The following is a 23,882-nucleotide window of genomic DNA, read 5'->3' as shown; positions in this document are numbered from 1 at the left end:
ATACCGCTGTTTGATTAAACGCCTATTTAAAGAAGCTGATGACTCCCAGTATTCCATTTCCACTGACACCCATCTCCCTGAAAATGCCACAGCTATTAAATCTCATCAGTCCTCCCAATGAGACTCTTTGCTCGCTCACAAAGTATATTTGATTTTATTAAGAGGTTGAGCTTCCAGACAGTTTGAAACAACTTTCTGACATTCAGTCAAACATGCTTATAAAGAGAGTCCAGCAGAGGAAAGCTGGGTCCCAGAAAGCTGGTCCATGTATACTATGGGTCTGTGTTCCAGGTTTGAGAAGAAGCTGGCAGTTAGCCTTGCCTGGGATGAGATGTACTGTGGTTAGGTATCCCGTATACGTATCAGAAAATGGAAAGGCAGTTCAAACTAATAAAAACAGACATTCACCTTTTTATTTTTAATGGAAAGGCACCACTTCACATAACCACATAAACTAAACTCAGAAGGCACTTGTTGATTTAAGGAGCAATACGTGTCTGAAGATTTGTTTTAATTTTATTAGCAATCATAAAAACAAAATGAAATGTGTATACATTCTGTTATAATAAGTGATACTCGTATAATGCAGACAGCATTTGTGTGACAAATAACCACGACCTAGCCAGCAGCACTGTGCAAAACAAGTCTATTAAAGTTTGTTTAAAAACCAGGCACATATCGAATGTGTTTTTTGTTTTAAGAGAGAGAAATAACAGTACAGACGTCTTTATAAATGGCTTCAGTTCTTCAATTCTGTAAAGACATAAGGTCTGTTCAGCGGAGAATCTAAATACCACCATGATTTAAATCATTAAAATAGGACCCATCCTGAGTTTACTATAGACTAGCCTGCCTGTGGTATGTTTCATTTTCGAACTTCAGGCCATGTATTCATTATTTAAACAATGATGGCACTTGGATCCAGGGTTGGGGTCAATTCCTGTTGTTCAAAATTGGGAATTGATTACAAAAAAGGAATAGACCCCAACCCTGCTTGGATCTGCCATGGTTTAGATCAAGTGAAGTGTTTTATAAGTTTAGAAATGATAAAACGAAATAAATCATTCAAATGTTTACAACTTTCTAGTAAAATAAAATTAGTAGACTCATACACTGTAGAAACACATTCCGTTTATGCTGTAAAACTTTGCACAGAAAACGGCGTGGTTTTTACAATGTAATTACAGAGTGCACAGAATGCTAATTCTTAATTTTTCTGGTCAGTTTGTGGCAGATAAGTTGACCTACAGCACATGAGTTGCCCAGTTGATTACTGGCATAGAACATGTGAATAAATAGAACAAACAACCCTGAAACCTTTTAAAAGATTGAAAAGATATGTAGATCACAGCGACAGTAAGTGTTGCCAGTCTTTCCCAACACTTATTAGCTATACAACGGAGATTTAAATTTCAATGGTTTTAGTTCAAATGCTGTCTTGTCAGCATGACCTTGATCAGAATAAGACACACAGACATACCGCTAACAGTGGGACAGTGTGTAATTAAAAACAGTAGCTGTTTAAAAATGATAAAATTGCTATGTCTGCATGTACGGGTTTAGTTTTTTCCACAGATTTCCTTGTCCTTACACCACAAACAAAACACTAAGTGATGATGTCTCTACTGCTGAACACAAGCACACACAAAATTCATTCCCCTGAGCATCCGTTCTTTGGACAAGTGTCCTTCCTCTCCTCAGCTCCTCATGGGACCAGGGGGGCAGTTTCCAGGGCTTCTTTCCGACTACGGATGACCAACGTGTTCTGGAAATGAGATACACACAGGAATGAAGCTAGAACAAGCCAATGCAGGGTACATACAGTGCGGAGGGCACGAGAAAGCATCACACCTGGCAGAGGGCTGAAATTCTTCAAGGAAATACATTGAGTATCCCACACATTGGCTAGTGTTAATCATTCAAACCACTGAAGAAAATATTAGAAATAATGCTGCTATAAAGCATGCACCTTCATTTACTTGTTTAACAAGCACAAGACTTCTTCACAGCTTTTTTCACTGCCCATTTGTCTTGGTCTATGACAGCTATTACAGTCTATTCAATTGGTATAAATGGCAGCTGATCTAAATGTCGCCAACGTCTAAATTATTAAAGTAGGGAGCTCCCTGGTGTTTTACACTAAAGAGACGTGTCTGCATGATTAGAAGAACCTACATACCCTTGAAGGACTCTGTATTATAGTGCTTTTCAAACCCAGTCCTCAGGAACCTGTGTCTTCTGGTTTCTATTCCAACTGAGCTCTTAATTACTTAACTAAACCCTTTATTGAACTAATAATTAGCTTAATTAGAACTTTGTTTTCAGCTCTTAAACAGTTAGGGATTTCAACTTAACTGCAAAATGTTATACATAACTTAAATCTGCAACTTTTTAGGAGCTGAGAACTAAAAAGGTCTAATTAAGCTAGTTTGTGTTTCAGTTAAGGGTTTAGTTAAGTATTTAAGAGCATAGTTGGAATGGAAACCAGAAGACACAGGGGTCTCAGAGGACCGGGGTTGAAAACCGCTGCTGTATTAGATAGTTTAGACTCTAACCTTCAGATCAAGGGTGTGCAATCCCAGTCCTGGGGGGTAATTCCACTCCAGGTTTAACAGGTAACATAATGAAGTACTTCAGGGTCAGGGTGGGGGTTTCATTGGTTCAATTAAATGATTTAGAACAGGGTTGGAACAAAGACCAGGAATGGAAGAGCCAACCTTGGCCATCCCTGATTTACATCAACTGAATAAACGGACCCCATGAATTCTGTTTTTACAAATGAGTTTCAGAGCTAAATGATCAAAGCTATAATATGACTTCAATTTGTCATGAGGACCTTCTTTCAGAAAGGAGAAACGTATCAAATAAAGTTACCAACCTGGAAATAAACCGCTAACAACTTTGAATTCAAGGGCTTGAATGAAGTACTAAGTTGTCTCTTCGACTGGATGTATATTTACTGTTTTTTTCCCCCTACGCAGGAACTAAACAATTGTGCTTATAATGATTTTGAGTAAATAGCTTTGAGAATCTGGCACTTCATGCCTAGATCAGTTCAGGATTCCAGCAATGGGCTCAGCTTCGACTTTCTAAAAAGTTTGGTCCTGTCTATAGCAGTGAAAAAAGTCTGCTTTCTCTCTGTACCTTTTAATGAACATGCTGTCTGAACTGTGAGCAGTTATGTATTAACTGCAGTTCACCTTTCTCGTCACAGAACAGTGCTTTACTGAACATAAGCTAGAAAACAACTCCCACAGTGTCAGGCGGACAGACGCCACTTGTGTGGGTCGTAAACAACACTAAAGCCAGTAAAAGTTCACAAAAAGATCATTGTCAGTACTTCTGAAATTCCACCAAAGAATTCAGCTGAAGAAGAACAAATCAAGCATGTACTGCCAACGGTACACAGTACTGCGAACATTTAGTATTGATATTTTTTCAATCAAAGCACCAACTCTCGACATGGTGTATGTTATATCTGGAGTTCCAGTCTATAGTTCACATTCCCTTAAAAAGCACTCCAACCCCTTTATAAGACTATTCCAGTTAGGGACTGTTTTGTCAAGCCTTGTGAACAAGGCACAATGGCTTACAAGTTACTTAAAGTTGTATTTATTTATTTATTTATGAAATCTGTTTTCATGAATACATTTAAATTCCTGCTGTCTAAATACCCTTAGTTGTTAAAGAAGCCAGCGACAGTCTGGATCGGAATAAAGAATATAGAACTGCATTTTATCAATAGAAACAGACTTTGGGACAACATGACTTACCATTACCTAGGAAGTGACTATAACAACACTAATTAGTTTGATTTTGCAACCTCTTAATAACACACCAGCACAAGCCAATTTTTTTTCCTTTTTTTTTTTATTGATTGTGCAATCTCATTGCTGAATTACTCTAACATCATGATTTGCAACATACAGAAGAATGTTATCAAACAAAAGACATCAGATTTTTTATACAATCAGCAGTAGCGCAAGCTCAGAAATATTGTGCGTTTCCACAGCTTTTTAAAATGAAAATGTAATCCAGTCCTGATTACACACTGCAGTTTGCCAATAAATAACATTGAATATATCAGACACAGAAATACATAATCTAACTATTAAATATTAAGAACTCGCCTAAATTAAGTCACAATGTTTAGTGCCACAAATTACACTTTTTAAAAGCTAGGGCGGTAGCATATTTCTTATTTTAATGTATGTCCTAAAAATACATCTATTTAAATGCCTATGCAAAACTAGCTGTATCACAAAGTTTTGCATTGTTAGTTCAGTTAAAAGCAAGGATTATGAATATTATTTTAAAATATTAAACTAATCAGCCATTTTGACTAGATAATGATTGTATTCACAGAAACCTAAACAATTATAAATCTTCCCTAGCATGAATTTCATTTCTCATACCCAGGTTATACTTCTCTTTTAAAGAGTAGTGTTTGGCAAATAACCAAAAAAAAAGTATATAAACCATGTATGGATGTTAGGGTATTTCTGCCTGTGATACTCAAATTTCACGAGTGACTCATTGATTTGAAAACCTGCATACGCCTTCACAACGGAGCAGAGGGAGACATGCGCAACTGCAGACTGTTACAACAAATCACCCCCCTGGTACCATTAATAGATCAGTGGGCATTACCATGGCTGAGCACACATGGGGAGAGTTGCTGAGTTAGGTACTATCATCGAGTTGTCCAAAGAATTTAGTACGCTAAAGTGTTTTTCATATGGGAGTGCCAAACAAAAAACTAAAAAAATCCTGTGTTTCAGTGCAATCCATCCAAGTGAATGTAGTGTTCAGAGCAATGAGACAGCACAGAGATTAGTTGTCCCCTGATGGGCAAGGCCAGCACGCCCTTGCACACAATTCAAATAAAGGCAACTTCAGCTATAGAAAGCAGAAGTCATGATACCATTGCTTGGGCTCGGAGGTGTTTGCATGACAGTAAACAAGAAAATCTGCAGATACAAACAAAAAAAACATTCTGTAGTCTTAACCAAATACCACCTAATGGTGTTTGAATGCACCCTCAACAGATATGCCTCTGTAATGCATTTAATATACTGGCTTGCCAGGTCAATGGTGTACAGTACTGTGCTGTATATACATTCAGCTAGAATACATTGACGGTAAGGCGACTGAGTTAATCAGTAGGTTCTGAGTTAGTTGTAATTTGTTATTGATTGTTACAGTACAGGTACGCAGTACGCTTTATACCTAATCTAGATAACTCACAAATATTTATACATACATACTGTATATATTGACTACTTTGTAAGGCAAGCAAATGATTCAAATTCAGAAAGTTAAGGACATGCTATTTAACCATCTTAACATAGTTACACTATAGTTCAAATCAAGTTGCCACTGTGTTCTCTGAAAACCCTGTGAAGTGCAGTTTTACACTGAATGCCAGTGTTTAAACAGCTGGGGCTGTCACAGTCAACTTGAATTAGGAGACCACTGCACTGCTCGTGTCAAAACAAACCCCAAATCTTCATTTCTGTTCAAAGAAACCTTTTTTTTTTTTACAGAAGAAAATCTCTTCAGCTTTTACTGGTATGGAGTGAAACCCAGTAGCCAAATTAGTGTAACGTGTCCGGGATGTTCTTGATCTATTTCTCCCTTTACAGACAAATCGACATTCCCTTTAAGAAACGAGGATCTTTAAGAACAGTACAGTTACAACTGAGGCTTAACCATTACACACAAAACAGGACTTTTCTGCACAGTTACTATTGCGAAACGTACATTCTTTAAAACAAGATCTACAAAAGTATAGATTCCACTCACACAATGGCATTCTGTAACGGGCTGCCAATGGCCATGGTCTCTCAACAATCACAAAAGAAAACAAAGGCAGCGCTTACTACAGACATACAAATAGAGGTGCAGTGCAAAGTCCATGTTGCTGTGTGTCTCATCAGGAAGGCATGATCAGTCTGCCACTGTCATTATAACAGTAAGATTGACACAGAACTAAATCGGCAGTCTCTGATAAAAGTGAATAAATACAAATCACAGGAATTAAAAAAAAAAAAAAAAAAAACATCCCAGCATCTTTTCCCCAGATTTCTGCAATGGATTAATAACTAAACATACAGCTATAATTTAAAGTAAAAGGATATATATATAATTTCTAGGTAGTCTGATCTCATACCAGAGCTTAACATTTGAAACCATCAGTGCAAGCCCTTCATGCATTTTTACTTTTTTGAAAACGAGAAAAACTCATTCAGATGTACTGGGGGACCGTTATTGTACTAGAAGCCGAAGTTTGGCTGTGTTTAACAACTTGACATACATACAACTTCAGCTGCAAGCCTGCTATATTATCAAAGCTACTTATTTACAACAGCAGCACATGCTTGCACTGATAGCCTCCTTCCACATTGCTTACTGGATTTATTACAAAAAATAGGTATGTTTGCCGCTGAAGCCGTCAAGAGCAGACGTATGAACAGACGTTACAAGCAGGTGGGAGCAATGCAAGGGTGTCCTTCAGGCTCTACTCAGAAGCAGAGACAGCGACTAGAGACTCACAGGCAGCCAGGCTGGAACGACCCCTTGAAAAGAAGAACACAGGGAAAGCTTTCATCCACACCGGCTCCCAGGTAAGGTTTTACATTATAGGAAACTACACTGAAGAAGGCGCTAGGTGAACCGTTTCTCTGCTTGGCTTGGATGGAATTCTGATTTAAGTGTTTGCAAGTTATCCATAAGGTTTTGCATACAAATGCATACAGTACGTTCACGATTAATAAAATGAATTAGTGAATTGCTTTATTGGGAGATTAATACAAATATTCTTTTAATGAATTATTGTTATTATTGATCATAAAATTGCTAAGCCGTGTCTTACAGAACTTACTTACTTTTAATGCATAATTTCACTGATTATTGGCCTGTGTGTGTGTGTGTGTGTGTGTGTGTGTGTGTGTGTGTATATATATATATATATATATATATATATATATATATATATATATATATATATATATGTGTGTGTGTGTGTGTGTATGATAGGTATAAATACTAAAGTTAATGAACATTTATATGGTATGAATGTTTAAAATGGTCCAACTAAAATGTTGATGCAATTAATTTTTAATCAGTGAAGTCAATTTACCAGCCTTCTGAAAGTACTCACATGCAGGCATTCCCCAAACGATGCTGTGAAAAGAAAGGGAGGGAGAGGCAGAAAGAAAGAAGGGGGAGGAGAAAGAGAGAAGAGCTGAGGCACAGATGAAGAGCAAGCACAGCCGTGCACGGGGACTCTTCACCAGGGAGGAGGACCAGAGCTGCACTGATTCACTGTGCTTTCATCACTCCTGATACTAATAGATGACGTGACAGTGTAATAGAGGCGTGACAGTGTAATAGATGACATGACAGTGTAATAGATGACGTGACAGTGTAATAGAGGCGCAATAGTGTAATAGAGGCGTGACAGTGTAATAGAGGCGTGACAGTGTAATACAGGTGTGACAGTAATAGAAGCATGACAGTGTAATACAGGTGTAACAGTGTAATAGAGGCGTGACAGTATAATACAGGTGTGACAGTATAATACAGGTGTGACAGTGTAATAGAGGACGTGACAGTGTAATAGAGGCGTGACAGTGTAATAGAGGCGTGACAGTGTAATAGAGGCGTGACAGTGTAATACAGATGGGTATCATTTGAATTGCATACATGACCAGAAGCACTACATAGCTACCTTTTAGTCCAAAAAATGGTCTAACTAAAATGATCATTTTTCTCTTGTTGCACATCACACAAAGTAGCCCATCAGGACCAGAACATCACCCACAGACTACGATGCATATCATATATCAGGTAGAGATGCATACTGTATCATGACCTAAGTGCCTCGTTATTCAACTGAGTGTTTCAAATGGTGGGGTTGCCTTTCCCTTGCCTACAAGGGTTGAACCCTTTGAATGGGTTTCAAGCTCTGATCCTGAGAACACTGAAGAGGTTTCTTATCAGTTTATTCTGAGAGTTTTGATTGAACTGTTTTGAAATTCCGGGTGAGTTTTTAGGTTCTCTTACATGCTGGTTTTCTCAATCCAGATCACCACGTTCTCTAGTATAGCAGACTGGTGTTTCAAAAGCACAGGGGAATTCAGTGTATCCTATAGTATAGCAGAGTATTTCAAAAGCATAGGGGAAGCCTGCTAGAAATGAATCCAGTAATGTTGACGCGACAGAATCACTCAGAACAGTTGCAAACAATAAACTGGCATTTGAAGCAGTTTACTTTTTACATAGCAACATGCATGCTGGGTTAAGGCACTTGCGTTCTAACCACGAGTAAAGACATGGCGCTAACTGACTTATCCAGGCTTGGTTTCTTCCAGTTTTAACTCAGCGTATATGATGGAGTCGCATGATCCATAAACCCGAGGAAAGAAGAAGCGCGGTTCAAACTACAAAAGAAGATGATCAATAGTTCGGTGATCTGCCTAGCGGTTGCAGCACAAATCGATAAATACTTTAATTGGTGCAGAATAATGAAATAACGTTGATTAATGGGATGCAGGTTGTGATTGAGGATGTGGGGGAGAGGCGATGTAGTGAGTGACACTAACTTGGGTTTGCTGACGCAGCGCCCCCTGCTGCGGCTCAGGGAAGTGCAGCGCCCCCAGTGTCGTGGTCAGGGGCAGGCGTGGCCGGTTGCCAGCGCTGTAGAGCCGTGGCCGCTTGACCTGGTCGTGACTAGCCAGAGGGGTGAAACTATTCCGCCGCTGCAGGGTCGGGGCTGGATCCTTTCCGCTTTTATCCTGATTGGAGACGGGAGAAACCGGGAGGGTTAAACAGCACCCCCTACAGCTTCATTCAGCATCCACTGCTTTCCCCTGCTTGGATCTTCATTCAGCATCCCCTGCTTGACGAGGAGCTACAGTGATCAGGGTTAGCGTCAATTCAGTTCCAATTCAGTTCAATTTCCAATTCCTGTTCCCTTTTAATCAATTCCAACACATCAGTGCTCAAAATTGCAATCGGCAGTATTCAGTTCAAATGAGCTCCTCACAGTGTTATCAAGTTACTTAAATTAAAGTCGCTGTTAGTGAATTCAATTGGCTTCAAATGAAAGCAGCTGAACAATCGCAACAATTATTGTGTCTCTAAAATATCAATTCCTTCAAAGACATTGGAATTGGGAATTGATTGTGAAAAGGAACTGGAAGTGAAACAGGAACATTCCCCCCGACCCTGCCAGTGATCCAGGTACACCCCCCTGGACAAGAGCCTGTTTGGAAGGAGTCATTTGCATGTTTTGATGAAACTGCAATGGAAAGTACAAAATGCAAATGTTCCCTTTTCTGTGAAGTAGCACAGACAGCACAGCGCATTGTCCATGTAAAACACTCCACCAGTGTCACTGCGCATTATTGCTTTACAGGCGTAAGACTGAATTCACACAAGATTAAACAAAACAACACCTATCACAAATGACCGTACACATCCCATCAGTCGCTCTCAAGCATGCAAGTCTGCAGTGTTGAAGAGTTAAAAACTGCCATGGGGCGAATGAACTCCAGGTCATTCTTCAGATAGAGATGCAAACCCCACCATCTCTACCACAGCAAACCCACAAACTCCACAGGCAATGTCATGTGAACAACATATAAATCGGCTTTAAAGCAGTCCTTTGATTCAAAGCACCGCTGAACAGCATTAAAAAAAATACGTTAAAATAAACGCAGTGCACAAGTACGTACAGACCTCCTTCTCTTTGATCATTTCCATCTCTGAATAAAAAAAAAACAAACAAACTCAAAAACACTGTTGAAAATGCTTCACACAAAGGGACAGAGGAAGTGTGTGGAATGAACCAACACCACAAAAACACGACAGATAGGAGACTTCTCTCCACAATCCTGACACTTAACTGTTAGTCTCTTGAACACAACGACTTGGCTCTAGGTATTGATGTCAATCTCCTACTACAGAGTTAAGTGCTATATTACAGTTCATGCATGGTATATATATAAAAAAAAAATAATTAAAAAACATACGAAAAGTTGCTTACAGGAGGTCTGTCTCTGTGAGTGTTCACTGCTTCGATGTTCAAGTAAAACGTTTCCACTTTGCAGCCTACAAGGAAGGGAACAGTGTTTTAGAAAGCCTGCTGTGAGAGCCTGCAGCCAAGGCTTTGTGACTTTAGGAATGCACACTGGCATGGACTGGCTGGGCACAGGTGCAAAGACAAGGTCTGTATGCATACGTATTAATATGATTGTCCATCTTAGCAACTGTTCAAACCACGTAACCTTGCATGGTCATCTGAACGATCAGCGAGTCGCATGCTCCCAGTTTGCTAAAGGTATGTTTCAAACAGTAGACGCCAGGTCTGCTCCGTGATAAATGCTTCCCAATGTTTGCAGGGCTTTAGAGCCCTTTATTCAATAATGTACAGACCAGTGTATATACCTTCTATCAGGGACATCTTGCCTTACCATAAGCAACAGGGGTCAGTTTGAGGACAGTATGCAGTGGGCACTTCAGGTAAGGAAGTTCATCTGAAAAAAATACAAAACTGAATAATTTTTTTTTTTTTTTTTTTAAACTGTACAGTAATATGGTACGAATCAAACTTTCATTTTCAAATCCATGTTCTGAATCCCCTGTCGGCGAGCTGAGGTTAAAAGCTCTGGAACCACGAATGTAGACGAGCACGGCTCTTTAGCATTGCGGTTAAGATGCCAGTTCACACCCAACCTCTGTTACAGCAGCAATAAAGAAGTATCCGGGCTGGGAGGGAGCCCTGGCTTTGTCCTGCTGCTGCTCGTTCTGTACCTGCGCTCTTGTCCAGGAAATAGGCGAGCAGACAGCGCATGACGGCCTGGTGTGAGATGACCAGCACATTCCCCTGCCTCTCCAGCTCCATGATCACGGGCTCCAGACGCTGCACCATGTCCTGGTAGGACTGCACAGAGAAACCGGGACCCAAGTTAGAGCAGGGCGGGGCTGACCCCTTCCTAATCGCCCTGGCCTCAATCACACAGGGGGCCAACAGGGTAATCTCTGCCTCCACAGTGGAGATCTTGCTCTAACCACAGCCCTTCGTTCACGCTGAATCCCACTGCTCACAGCCCACTGCTCTAGTCCTAACCATAACCTGGGGTTTAGTTTCACACAGGAATTATACAGTCATTGAAAAGACAAAAGAAAGTTGGGGGACGTCTTTAACCAAATTATTTAAAAAAGCACTGTATGTGCTATATTGTTTGTTTTGGAAACAGTTGGAAAGAACCGATTCAGAAGTATATGCAGGAATTCCTATCTGCCTGCATGTGTGGATGGCATGTGTTATATTAATCGCTCATGCATGTATGAGCACATATCCGTACGCAGTCACGAGTCTCTAAAAGCATACCTTTGTGTGCACACAACATGTGTAAATTTGCATTTTTGATAAACATTGCTGCTAAAGAGCAGCTTGGTGATGATTATTGCTTTAATGTTTTCTCTTGGGGTTAAGATTTCCTTTTTTGTATCATTTTCTGTCACAGTCACCACATCTTGGTGACGTCTTAAAAACTATGACCATGTCCCCTAGCAACGCCCCAGTGCACGTACGCAATACTGTACCACGTCCGTTTGGTTTGTCACCAAGCTGATTTTTGACATGCTCAGGAAGTGGTGACAGAAACAGGAAATGACAAAGTGAATTCCAAACAAATGGAAGATTAGAAGATTAGTGTCTGAAACAGACCTTCTCTCTCTCTCCAATACCGTACCTCTCCTCCTGGGTAGCGGTAGTGATATTTGTCCTGGTCTCGCAGGGCGAATTCCTCGGGGAAAGAATCCTGGATCATCTCGTACGTCATCTCTTCACACACCCCCTGTGCCCGGCAAATAAACGCAACACGTTTCAATATTATCCTGAAGAAGTGGAGAAGGCAGACCTTTGTGATAAGAATGCTTACATCCCTGCTATCTTTCTGTTCCCTTACAGTCCTATCTGCAGTTCCAGACTGGCTGGTATACCACGCTGATCCAAGGTCTCGAACGAGACAGGGTTCAGCTTCTTCTGTTTTCTCTACAGGAATGCGCTGCCCTTCAGTATTTCAGGTGCAATGAAGTTCACATGCTGATTAGCGCCTAGTTAACTGGCACTTGTAGGAGCTGGCACATTGTGCTAACTGAAAATTGTGTCATCTGAAATTGTGTCAGCTCACGTTTACAGTAAACGCTCTAGGAACCCCTCACCGCATCGATCTCGTTCAGGATCTTCCACTGCTCGTACGGGGAGCCCAGCTCCTCGGCGGTCTGGATCGTCCTCCGCAGCTGGCTCGTCCACACCTTCAGATCTGCCAGCTTCTGCTGCTTGATGAAATCCCGCAGGGCATGAGCGAACTGCGGGGAAGAGAGAGATAGATAGACTGATAGGAAACTTATAATAGTGCAATTATACACGCTGTGACTGAAGGGGTTACTCTGCATTGCTGTGTCAGAAAGAATATATTTTCAAATGAAAATGCAATTATTACTTAAAGAACTCTTAGAGAAGGAAGGACCAGTGATCTATACTGTCTCCTGAGTGATGTGGATACAGCCGTTGACTGAATCATTAAATATAATATTGAATGCATTATTAAGTAATGAATAGGAACACGCGAAAGGAGCTTGCCAGAATAAGGCAGTATCTGACGTATCGGAAGACCAACGCAGGCAGCAGTCAAAACATTTGTCAGCGTGAATCCATTTAGAAACCGGGTGTGCATTTGGCTGATGAAGATCCGTGTCTTGCTGTGTCTGGCTTAGCCTGGCGGGTCCATGTGAGTGGACAGCTGTCTTTGATATTGCTGTCAGTTAGATTAGTGCTTTATGCCAATGACTCTGTTAGAATGTACTATATCTGTTTTCCATGGCTGCAGTAATGGGCAGTTTGTATTTATTTTGTTAATTTGTGTAGTTCTAATCCAAGAAAACAATGAAGAAGTAAAAAAGGCTCAAGACTCGCCACATCACAGAGCGATAAAGAAACTGCTAACCTCTTTAAGAAAAACCTTTCAAACTAAAATACAGTGCTATCAAAAAGTTCCCACAGTAAAAGCACAGCAAAGTGTAAAACAGCATATATAAGGACTAAAGCCCAGACAAGTATGGAGAAGCATACTAAAAAAAAACATGGTAGACCACAGCAGACTGTGGTAAATGCGATAGTATAAGCATGGGAAAAGCATGGCAAAACTGCACAACTGTTGTGCAAAAACAGCATGATAAACTTTTACAAGGGGAAGCAGCACCACCACTATTTAAATCACTACTTTACATATCCTTTACCACATAAAAATACACTAAACATAACTGAATCGTGTGGCCGTCACTGAGGGAGACTGTCCAGTGATGCAGGGGTGACTGGTCTCCAGAGTTGAAAATTTCACAGTGCAGCTGGTCGTGTTACATAAGCATTTCCTGTATGAAATTGGCACACGGGATGCTGGTTTCCACATTGAGACTCAAAGCTCTTTTAAACATTTACAGCAGTGTCTAGATCTGCTAGAAGGATTGGACCCCTAAAGCCCAGGTTTCTCTCTCTCTCTCTCTGACCTGCTTGCCGCGCGCTGACAGCTCCGAGTCACCCCCGATCTTGCCCAGGACGTTGTGCTGGCTCTCTCCGTGGCGGCACAGGTAGATGGTGCGTGGGTGCACGTGGATGTTCATGAGATAGTAGACGATCCTGCTCTGGATGTAATCCTGGACTCTGTTCACGAGGAAGCGCCGGCCCACGTTGATCACTTTAATGAAGGACAAGTCTCTGTCGGAAACACACAGCAAGCTCAATGGACACCTCTGTTAGACAAGCACAACCAGGCAGGACATGAACCCAGCTACAAACTGTACAGCTTTCACACGTATCTGTCAGTTTATCTGGGAAAAGATCCTGAAAAATAAAAACACAGCACCCCTCACCCACCAAGAAACGACAAAAGACACTATGTCCTGCATATGAAAAATGATGGCTTGTGAGGCTGGATTTAAATAATAATATAGAGGAGTGGCTATGCATTGTTTCACATGTGATGGGCATTAGAGGGTTAAAATAAGTATACCTCCTCTTCTGGCCACTGGGTGTCCCCACTGCCTTCTCTACAGGTAAAATTATTCTGCTTCAATCTCCTTGCAGAGCTACATGATACACTCTATTAAGGCTTCCTTGTCTCATTCAAGTGAGTCCTTCTTACTTGTCGACGTGATCTGGATCCAGGGGCTGGTATGTAACCTCATAGCACGCGATTCTCTTCAGGAAGTCGTCCATGACCCGCTCCCTGTGTCTTTCAGGATAGTCCGGGCTGGACACCTTCACTTCCTGTTGAAGAATAACATTAGTGCTGTATATCATTAGAATGGGGGGGATGCAATGCTTTTCCTCTGGGGTTAAGAGCATACAGTACATACCAATATATTAGCAGCAATGACATCAGGATCGTCGCACACAGACTCCACGAAGAAGACCTTGAAAGAGACACATGGGGAAAATGATTCACAATGTAGTATGAGTGTGCACAGTACAGTCGCTGTCCTTTATAATGGCAAGGCACTTACCTTGTACGAGTTCTCCTTTGCGAAACTAAGGATTAGATCTCTTCTTTCCCTGGTTGTGTTTGTGGCATCAAATACCTGCAGTGGAAATGCAGTGACAGCACCATGAGACGAGATTTCATGAAGAACAATAAGAGGGTATTGCAAAAGGGGAGGGGGAAAAAAACAACAAGATCAGCTTACAGCGATCTGCCCCCCTTCCTCCGTCAAATAGGCTTGCACGTCTTCTAAAGCTACCAAGGCACACTGTCTAGATAACAAGAGGAAACTTCAATAGGAGTCTGAACCTTGTAATTCATTCTACATGGAAAACACAGTTAGGTCTTTAGCAGTTTCACCCATGCCAGGTTGTGCTTGGAGTGTAGGAGCTACAGTTTTTAAATCATCACTTCAGCAAACTTTATATAGACTGCAATGCAATACACAGACTCCAATGCAATGGCAGTATGAATTGCACTACTGCAGATGAAAGTCATAAAGAGATATATAATGTGTCAGTCTTTACCGGGTTTCACCCATTCCAGGTTTTACTACGAGCTTGATTAGCCACAGTATATACTAGGTAACAAGCGCAGGTGTGTCTGATTAAACTCATAGTAAAACCAGGACAAGATCAAAATGCTATGCAATATGGGAGTCATATTGCCACCCCTGTAGTAAGTGACCCAAGTGTTATGTACACACAGAAGCTGGTTTGTGTTTTACAGTTTGGGTGTGCGGGACGGCTCCCATTTCTGCTTGTCTCTAGTACAGAGCAGAGTAAGTGTTAACAACCTTTTCCCTTTCAAAACAGTGTGTTTTTAATAGCACTCAGGCAACTCGTTCCCATGACAACGCCTCAGCAGCACACTGCACCCTTCATAATGCCATCTCTACTGTGTCCTCTAGGGGCCGCTGTTGAGCTGATATGCAGTATTCACTCTTGTCTTTAATTAACTCCCAAGGAGAAAAACGCCTCATGTTTCTGTTTCATGTTTCATGTTACAAAATCCTTTTAAGAAAACCACACAATGAAAATGAATAATTAGTAGGACAGGCCTAGCAGTGGTGTTTGAAGGTAATCTGAAGATATTTAATACAGCAGGCTGTAAGTTCCAAAGTTCAGTATAGTGCTGTATTTGTGTTTTTATCTGGGTTGGGAAGGTGGGGGGTACCAGGTAGTTCTTTCTTCTTAGGGATATTACCTTTATACTCTGGTAAAGCCTGGCACATTATATATCTCTTTATGGCTTTCAATTGTGTAGTGCTTCTCATTTAAAAGATGCTTCATATATGCACAGTGTATATGACTTATCTGCTATTAAATTATTTTATTTATTATTGTATAAAGATATCTCGTTGACACAAATAGGTTTCTTTATAGACTGTCAAAGTAAATCACCGATGTGTTTTTTGATGTTCATTTCTAATACAGTACTGATAACATCCTCATAGGAAGAGATTAACTTTTTTATAGCACATTTTTTATAACAGTCAATTAATCACTGCAATAACTCTGTGCTATGCAGGTCTGATAAAGATTTTAAATACGGCAAGCAAGTATTTTATTTCCACGCTGCAGATCGTCATTGCAGGCAGATATCTCAAACGTTTTCATCATTAAGATCTATTTCAATAAGGCATGTAAGAGTCTCTTTCATGGAGAGCTCAGTGTATAAAAGGGTTAATCCCAGCTTGCTATTGTTATGGGGACTGTCATCTCTACCAGTGCAGCAGGCTATGCGTATACCCTTGCGTGTTGCAACACCGCCTCGTGCTGGGTTTCAATTATGTGTTCGTGTGCATGTGTTTGCATGTCTGTTAGTGTCAGTGTGTGTGTGTGTGAGAGCAGGGTGCAGCCTCTTACTTTCTGATTTCCATTGCTTCTTTATTGTCGTGTCGAAAGAAGTCGTAGGACTTGTACATTTTGACAGCCTCTCGGCGATACGCACCCAGGTTGAAAACTAAAAAAAGAATTATTACAATCAATCATCAGCCTTCTGATCGTTTTACAAGTCGTGCACTCCATTTAAAAAAAAAAATTAAAAAATCACTATCTAATAAAATAATAAATACAGGTGCCTATCCTAAATCGCAGTAAACATTTACCAGGACTTTGGGGAGATCAAAGCCTAGAACAAACTATAAGACAGAGTTGATTATTTCAAGTACATTAGGCAGAATTGGCGCTATATGAACTGGGAGCTAGCTCAACTATAGAAGTATCCTATTGCAGCTTATATGCAAAAGCATTAACTTCACTTCATTCCTTCCATTCAGTTCTTATTCAGGAAGAGATACTTAATATTCTGCAGTGGAAATAAGAATGCCACTGCACAGCTGTTGGGTCGATTCCAGGTTTCAGTGTGGGTTTAATTAGACACTGTGTGTGCATAGCAAGGTCAGGCATGTCTAATAATAATAATAAAAATAGAATATGGTATGGATCAAACTGCTCTGCAAATGGATCACACATGACATGGTATTAAACGTGTTAGTTACAGCACTGTATGAGGATTATTCCTCTAGCAGCATGGGTTGCCCCAGTCCCGTGCAGTCTGAATCACTCACCCTTGGTGGGCACTCCGATCCAGTTGAGGTAGCGCGTGAGCTTCTTCGACATGTAGGTCTTCCCTCGCGCCGGGAGGCCAATCATGACAATCACGGTGGGAGAGTTGGTCATGTAGGAAGCCCATGCTGGACAGACAGACACACCTAGCCGTTAACAACACCACCCTGAACAATCTCCTTAAAACCTGCAGAGGCGCCGCTGTTTATATGGTCTACGGCAGTTCACTCCTGCCCTGCAAACTTGCAAATCAATCAGTCCAGCTAGCCAGGCTTGTGTGTGCGCTGTGTCAATGCAGTGGTGATGCCGGAGGGATTATTCTGCACAGCTGGGTGCTAAACAGAAACCTGAGCATCTGCCTTGAGTAAAAGTAAGCCACGTTGTCCTGACAGAATGGGGTCTGTTCAGTAGATCAGAGCTGCTTCTGATGTTCACACCCCTACAGTCCCAAAATAAATCCACATTAGGTGGAGGAAAAGCACTGAAGACTCATATATTAGAGCAACTGCTATCTTGGTGACAGCAGAGTTATTAGCAGGAAGCAAATAACAGCTACTCTCATGTAATCATATATAGTATATGCTAAATAACCTTGTTATTTTGAACTACTTGTATTCCGGTAAATCACTCTCAAGAGAAGCCAGTAAGAAGATGAAAGACATGGTGTTTCCTCAGTGACTCGGTAGTGTTTGAGCTATTAGAGCTGTTACATTAAGAAGAGTACACTGGTACTGCACAGAGATACAGCCAGGGGGTGATTTGTTTATGTTTTTTATTTATTTATTTAGTTGGTTTGTTAGATAAGCCTTGGAAAGCTGTGCAAAGAGTTGGTTGATAATGACAAATTAAACAGTTAGAGAGAGAATTACAAACATCTCGGTAGCAGTGGCACTTATCATTTTTAGATTTAGACAGAAAACATGTTTACCGCTGATAATACTGCTATCTATGATCATTTTCCAAATAACATCAACCCTTGATTTTTCTTCCCATTGCTTTATAGAGGGGGAAAATGGCATCCTCATATGAGGCTATTTGCATCTTACATGTGTTCCCATGTAAAAACTAGAAGATTTTGGTTTTTTTATGGGGGTCGACGTGCATGAAAGGGTTAATGAGACACAAAAAAAAAAAAAAAAAATGAATGATAGGTGCTTATTGTTCCAAACTCCTGTCAGGAATGAACAGAATTCAGCAAGGATCCTCTCTCTCTCTCTCTCTCTCTCTCGGCTGCCAGTCCTGGCCTCAGACACCTAACGCCCTGGGTGAGGTGCCAGTTTCCATCATGTGAGCTTCACATGACATTCATTCAGCAGCGTGACCCGGTGTGCTGCAGAGACACACGCTAGACATGCTGGCACCTTTACATGAGGAGGGAATGGGACTGCCTTTACAAATTTAATGTGTGCTTAATTAGACACACCTGAGTCTGTGAAGGGGTTTGGCTGCTGATTGAACCTGGCTGACATGGTACCGGCTGGCCTAATGGAGCTGCTTTTTTGGCTCACCTGGTCCTGTACAGCAGTTCTAATCTCAGGACCTCAAAATAACCTCCCAAAATGGGGTCCACTTGAGCTCGAATGACCCAAGTATTGAAATGACTCCTTGAAAACTGCTTTAACATGGTCCTTCAATGAAATGTCCAAGACACAGAGTAATATGGGATGAACTTTGCTTCCTCCCTTTTCTTTCATATTCAATTTCCTGCCCTGATTCTGTTTCTAGCCCCCTCTACACTTTTCTGAATCGCCGCTGAGTACAAACTCTCAGACGGTGTCCTGTGCAGTGAGGTCATCCACCCGTTCTGGGGTCGTCTTCCCTGGACGGACTGCAGACAGCGCTCCTGTGCGCCACTCTCACGGGATGGCCTCTTTGGGAACAATCCACTGTGCACAGGGTTACAAGCTGCATCAAAGCAGCTCTCTCGCTGCACTTGCACAATACAATGCTAAAACCTTATAGGGGCAAAGCAATGCCCTTTTCATTGCTTAATGAATGATACATCCTGAAAAAAGCAGGGGTGTCTGTTGGGCCACAAACTTTGTTTCAATTTGTTAAAGGGAGTTCACTGGCTCCATTGCCTTCTCAGCCCTGTTAATACAGCCTTGTACCAATCTGAAGCCCGGCCATTATCTGATGACTTTGAATTGCTACTCTTTCTTCTATAAGCAGGTCACACAGAGAACACAGCTGCCCTGGAAGGTGAATGAACACCCAGTTAAAGCTAAACGACTGTTGACAAAAAAAAAAAAATAAATAAAGTTCATGTTTAAAAGGATCAAAACTTTCCGAGCTGTTTCAATTTAGAGATTTCATTTTTCAAAAGCTAAAAGTTACGACCACAGGTATGCCAACGATCAACCCTCGATCAAAGTCCATCAGCTTTGCAGTCTTGAACGCTGCCACAGCAACAGGGAGATGCAGCTTTTATATGACACAGCACGCATGGCAGGTATGTTATTTGCATAACTACGCAAACGAATCAGTCTCGTGTGCTGCAGCTGATTTACATAAAAGTATGCTCTGCATATTGTAGGTGTTTCCAATGTCTTCGTTCAGCCTCTGTAAATACTGATGGTACATTGAGCTGCACCAGTCCTCTATTGACAGTGTGCATTACCCCTTTATTTAGGGTTATGCAGTACATCTCAATTACAAGCTTACCATTTGGAAAAACTACTGCTCAGGTTGTGATAGGTCACTTAAATGGATATCTAGAGACATAAAAATACTGAAAAAGCAAATCCACTTGTTAAATTTCAGGTTTTCTTCTTGAAATGTCCAGCAATACTTCCAGCTATACAGGTAGGATCATGCTGTCTAACTAAGTGATGTGTTTAGCAGGTTTCAAGTAAGAGCTTAGAGCAAAAGAAACCTTTGGATGATGTAAACAAACCGGACTGTTACTAAGGTCTGCTTTCCGAGTGTACAAAAATCATACTTACAGGATTTTTTCTCACAGGATCTGAAGTGACTTTTCCTGGTCTTTCCAGCCTCTTGCCATGAATCCGTGGCCATGTCTCTACTCTAATGATACTGTCCACGCTGACAGCTAGCTGGACAGACAGACTGACAATCCAACGGAACACCTGGGGACCGAGAGCTCTAGAAGCGAGGAATCTTCATAACTCTAACAAGAATCGACAGCTAGACTTAGTTTAGCACATTATTAACAGAAGGCTTTTCAACAGCAACCAGCAACTTATTATTGAAGGTCTATAAATCAGTTATTATTTGCACAGCTAAAATATGTATCCTAATAAAGAAATCATTCATTATAGCATAGATCTTCCTATGATCCTTTACTACATGCATTTGAGGAGGATATTTTGCAGAATTAGTACAGTAGCTTTTTTTAATATATTGCAAAAGGTCCTGGCTTAAATGAAGTCGCCCACATCATCCTGGCTGTTAAAATCACCAGTAACGGGAGTATTCATTGTCACAGACCCACAGAAATCCTTTTTAATTTCAGCATATGCAGATAGAAACCATGGATGGTGTGGGTGTCTCTATTCAAGTCTCCATCAAGCTCTGTCTATCTGAAGATCAATGAAATCAAGAACGGCATACACTATGACATTCACTCGGTCACTGAGCTCCAGTGCGGTACTCTGAGATGAAAAGATACATCACAGGTAAATTGACTTTCTCTCTCCCTGTTTGTGTGTGGTTACTGCAGCAGTCTTCAGCTCCCTTTCTACTCTTTTCTCTCCTCTCAAGCCTTCCTCAGGCCTCCCAGTGGATCTCAGCCAGTCACTCGCACAGCAAGACAGTCCAATGTGCCGGTAACAGGATCTAGAGTAAGGAAGCTGTTTCTGCGCTGCTACATGACCTTCCTTGTCCGCGTTGCACAAGGAGGTACAGTGAAGATGCCATCCCAACGTCACAGCCTTTTACCGTAAACCTGCTAATACTGGCTCCAACTGGTTATGCTCCTGCTCAGCCAGCCATGCTACATAAATACTGGTGTGTACTTGTTTGTTTGTTTGAAATTTGCACTAGGAGACAGTCACATCTGAACGGGTCATCTCTTCTGAAAGGGTACCCTGGATCACACATTGAGAAGTGCAGCAGTACAGAGCTTGCCTCAACACATTTTGACATACAGTACAACTATGCCTGCGGTAACCCTTTTAAAGTTAAGGAATGGGTTTCCCTTAAAAATGGCAACGTTACACCAATAAGAAATGATGCATGCATAAGAACCGGTTTGTGCAGACTGCTTAATGCACTTCAAATGGCTAAACATATGCTAATTTAGTAAATTGTACCTTAAATATAATGCATTAAAACACATTAAAAAAACAGGAAGCCACAATTGTGCAGGTCCCACTGTACAGTATCTGTGTTTGGGCGCACTCTGCTGTCTCAAGAGCAGAATTACATCTCTGTCTATTGCATGGGCTGGAGAGTTTTACTGTACGTTCTAAATGGTCATTTCATTTTCCGGTCCAGCAGAAAGCCTCCATATTTATTCTCATTAGCATTTTGCATCTATTCTGTCAGCTATATAAAAAAAAAAAAAAAAAAAAGCACGGAACCATCACAAAACAAGACATCCCGCTCGCTGTTTCTGAAAATGTCCAGAGAAACAGTTCCTGCAGCAAACGGAGCGAAATGATGGCCGAGTCATGCTGCCTGCGTGTGCAAAAGCAAAATGCGATCATCAACACCTGGTGTGTACACACTACTTCGTGCAAACACAGTTACTCACAGAGGGCTGATTCAGCATCTGCTCACGTACTACAAGCATCAGCACCCTGTGTGTATATTGCGGCCATATGGTGCGGGCTCCTGGAGTGTTCCTAGTCAGCATTTTCAGATTGCTGAGTAAGTAGAGGGTTAGCTGTTAATTAGCAGCACCAATCCCTACATTTAAACTGGGACCTTGCACCTGTTTACTGTTGATTGACGTTATCAAATAGCCACCTTGCGGGGGATCCTGTTGGTTGTCTGGGTGCTGCAAATGTATTTTAAAGCCTCTTCCCTTCTCCTTTCCTATCCTGTTCTATTTATTACTATTGACTTAACCAGGCAAGCACACATTCAGGCATAATGCTTATTTACAAGGGGGTCCTCTTTGGTCTTTATTTTCCTTCAGATTCACAGCCTTACCAATGATCCTTCAACAGTGGGCATTTTATCCAGAAAATATGACAGCAACTTTAATGGTTCACAGGTGGAGGCCAATGGTAAGGTAACTGTGTCCTTGTTAGGGCAATTTCTCTCATCGGTGCAAACTGGGAGCTTCCACAGCACAGGGGTTGAATACTTATGCAAGCAAGATATTTCAGTTTTTTATTTTTCTTAAAAATATTTCCCAACATAAAACCAATGTCACCTTACAATAATTGATCTGGAGTTTAAGTGTTTTAAAATAAAATATCGAACAGAACAAAATTTCAATGTACCATTTGTAATTCAGTAATATGAGAGAATTGGTCAGGGGTCTGAATACTTTTGCAAGGCACTGTATATATATATATATATATATATATATATATATATATATATATATATATATATATATATAAATATACAAATCCAGGACTGGAAGACCCAAAAAGTTGTCTAACAAGCATGAGCAATACTTGGAAACAGAACTGGCAGAAGGCACAGGTGTCATTGTCCATCCATCAACAGTCCAAAGCACCTCTGACCATTGTTCCATAGTCCAATTTCTGTGTTCTTGTGCATATTATAGCTTTTTAGTCTTGTTCCTGTTTCTTAACAGAGGTATTCTTACTGCAACACATCCTTTACATCCTGATTTCAAGTGACCTTCCTACTGTTGATTTGAGTGACAATGACAACTGTGCCCTCTGCCAGTTCTGTTATCAATTCAACCCTTGTCTTCTTTTTATTCCTTAAGGACATTATCTTCAAGTACTGCTCATCCTCGTAAGGCAGCTTTTTTGGGTCTTTCAGTCTTGGGTTTGTCTATTACAGATGACGTTTCTCTGTACTTGTTGATTATGCTTTGGATAACACACCTTGAAAATCAAGTGATGCGAGCTATTTCCCTCAATGTTTTTCATTCTTTATGCAAGTCAAGGTTGTTATAATAACAGTAGAAAACACTAGTGGATGCCTTGAGTAAACTATTGATGCTCATAATGCATCAGAGTAGAAAAAAGACAACATGTCTAAGACTTTTATATATTTTACAATAGCACTAACACAAACTGTGTTTCATTTTGCAAGCGGTATGAGAATCGATACCACTCAAATGAATAGCGTGTATTTTCAGCTGTTCCTCGACTGCGTGGCTAGTTTGAACAATTCCAACTACTAGGCTATGTATGAGTTGTTCATTGTTAACCGGGAACATGAAGCCTGCCATTAAAACCAGAGCTCACCTTTCCTCCTTGCAGGGACTGACATCTTCAACACCCAGCCACAGGTTAAGACCTCCCATTTTCAAAACGTCACAAGTGACGTTGATTCGGACCCTTCTTGAGTTCAACGTCATTTGATTTGGAAGGATAATCATAATCTCAAGGGGTATATGACCCTAATAACTGGGGCTATAAAAACAGAGTCGTTGTTGACAAATAACACAGTCTGGACAGAGCTGCAGTTGTGAATGATGCATTATTACTTTGTGTCAAGCATGATCTATACACTTGGTAATGCAGGCATACGTCGTTGGCTGTCCAGTTTGTTTACACCAACCCAAATACTGGCTACAGTATTATTTAATAAGTCATATACAATGTTGGCTTACTTTTTTTCAGCCCATAAGTAACTATGCGTAGAC

The 23,882-nt window shown here is 41.0% G+C and overlaps 1 protein-coding gene across 6 annotated transcripts; it reads right to left on the bottom strand.

Moving 5' to 3' along the window:
* Nucleotides 1–507: 507 nt before the first annotated feature.
* On the bottom strand, nt 508–23,525 carry LOC121299940 (6-phosphofructo-2-kinase/fructose-2,6-bisphosphatase 2-like). Of its 6 annotated transcripts, none has more exons than XM_041228196.1 (16): nt 23,482–23,525; nt 17,122–17,247; nt 16,418–16,514; nt 14,755–14,821; nt 14,575–14,649; nt 14,428–14,484; nt 14,214–14,338; nt 13,579–13,786; nt 12,235–12,381; nt 11,763–11,867; nt 10,819–10,948; nt 10,479–10,541; nt 10,052–10,116; nt 8,607–8,798; nt 7,163–7,185; nt 3,861–6,578 (listed from the first exon to the last, which is right to left on the bottom strand). In XM_041228196.1, the coding sequence occupies exons 1-16, from the start codon at nt 23,504–23,506 to the stop codon at nt 6,521–6,523; spliced, it is 1,563 nt and encodes a 520-aa protein (XP_041084130.1). In that variant the 5' UTR covers nt 23,507–23,525; the 3' UTR covers nt 3,861–6,520. The 6 variants fall into 6 exon arrangements, with proteins under 6 accessions (XP_041084132.1, XP_041084129.1, XP_041084130.1 ...); XM_041228194.1 differs by lacking the exon at nt 23,482–23,525 and adding an exon at nt 20,065–20,989; XM_041228195.1 differs by lacking the exons at nt 3,861–6,578; nt 7,163–7,185; nt 23,482–23,525 and adding exons at nt 520–1,765; nt 20,065–20,989.
* Nucleotides 23,526–23,882: the final 357 nt, after the last annotated feature.

This window comes from Polyodon spathula, chromosome 25 (assembly GCF_017654505.1).
Source record: "Polyodon spathula isolate WHYD16114869_AA chromosome 25, ASM1765450v1, whole genome shotgun sequence".
Lineage (NCBI taxonomy): Eukaryota > Metazoa > Chordata > Actinopteri > Acipenseriformes > Polyodontidae > Polyodon > Polyodon spathula.
The sequence above is the reverse complement of the archived record's forward strand: the minus strand, read 5'-3'. Positions and strand labels throughout refer to the sequence as shown.

Excerpts from the sequence above, each read along its gene's own strand:
- LOC121299940 (XM_041228194.1), bottom strand. The coding sequence starts at position 20,137 with ATGGCCACGGATTCATGGCAAGAGGCTGGAAAGACCAGGAAAAGTCAC. Across the intron at positions 17,248-20,064 it reads ATCCTGTGAGAAAAAATCCT|CATGGGCTTCCTACATGACC; the intron begins GTAAGTATGATT and ends CTGTCTGTCCAG. Across the intron at positions 7,186-8,606 it reads CGCTGCGTCAGCAAACCCAA|CATCGTTTGGGGAATGCCTG; the intron begins GTTAGTGTCACT and ends TTCTTTTCACAG.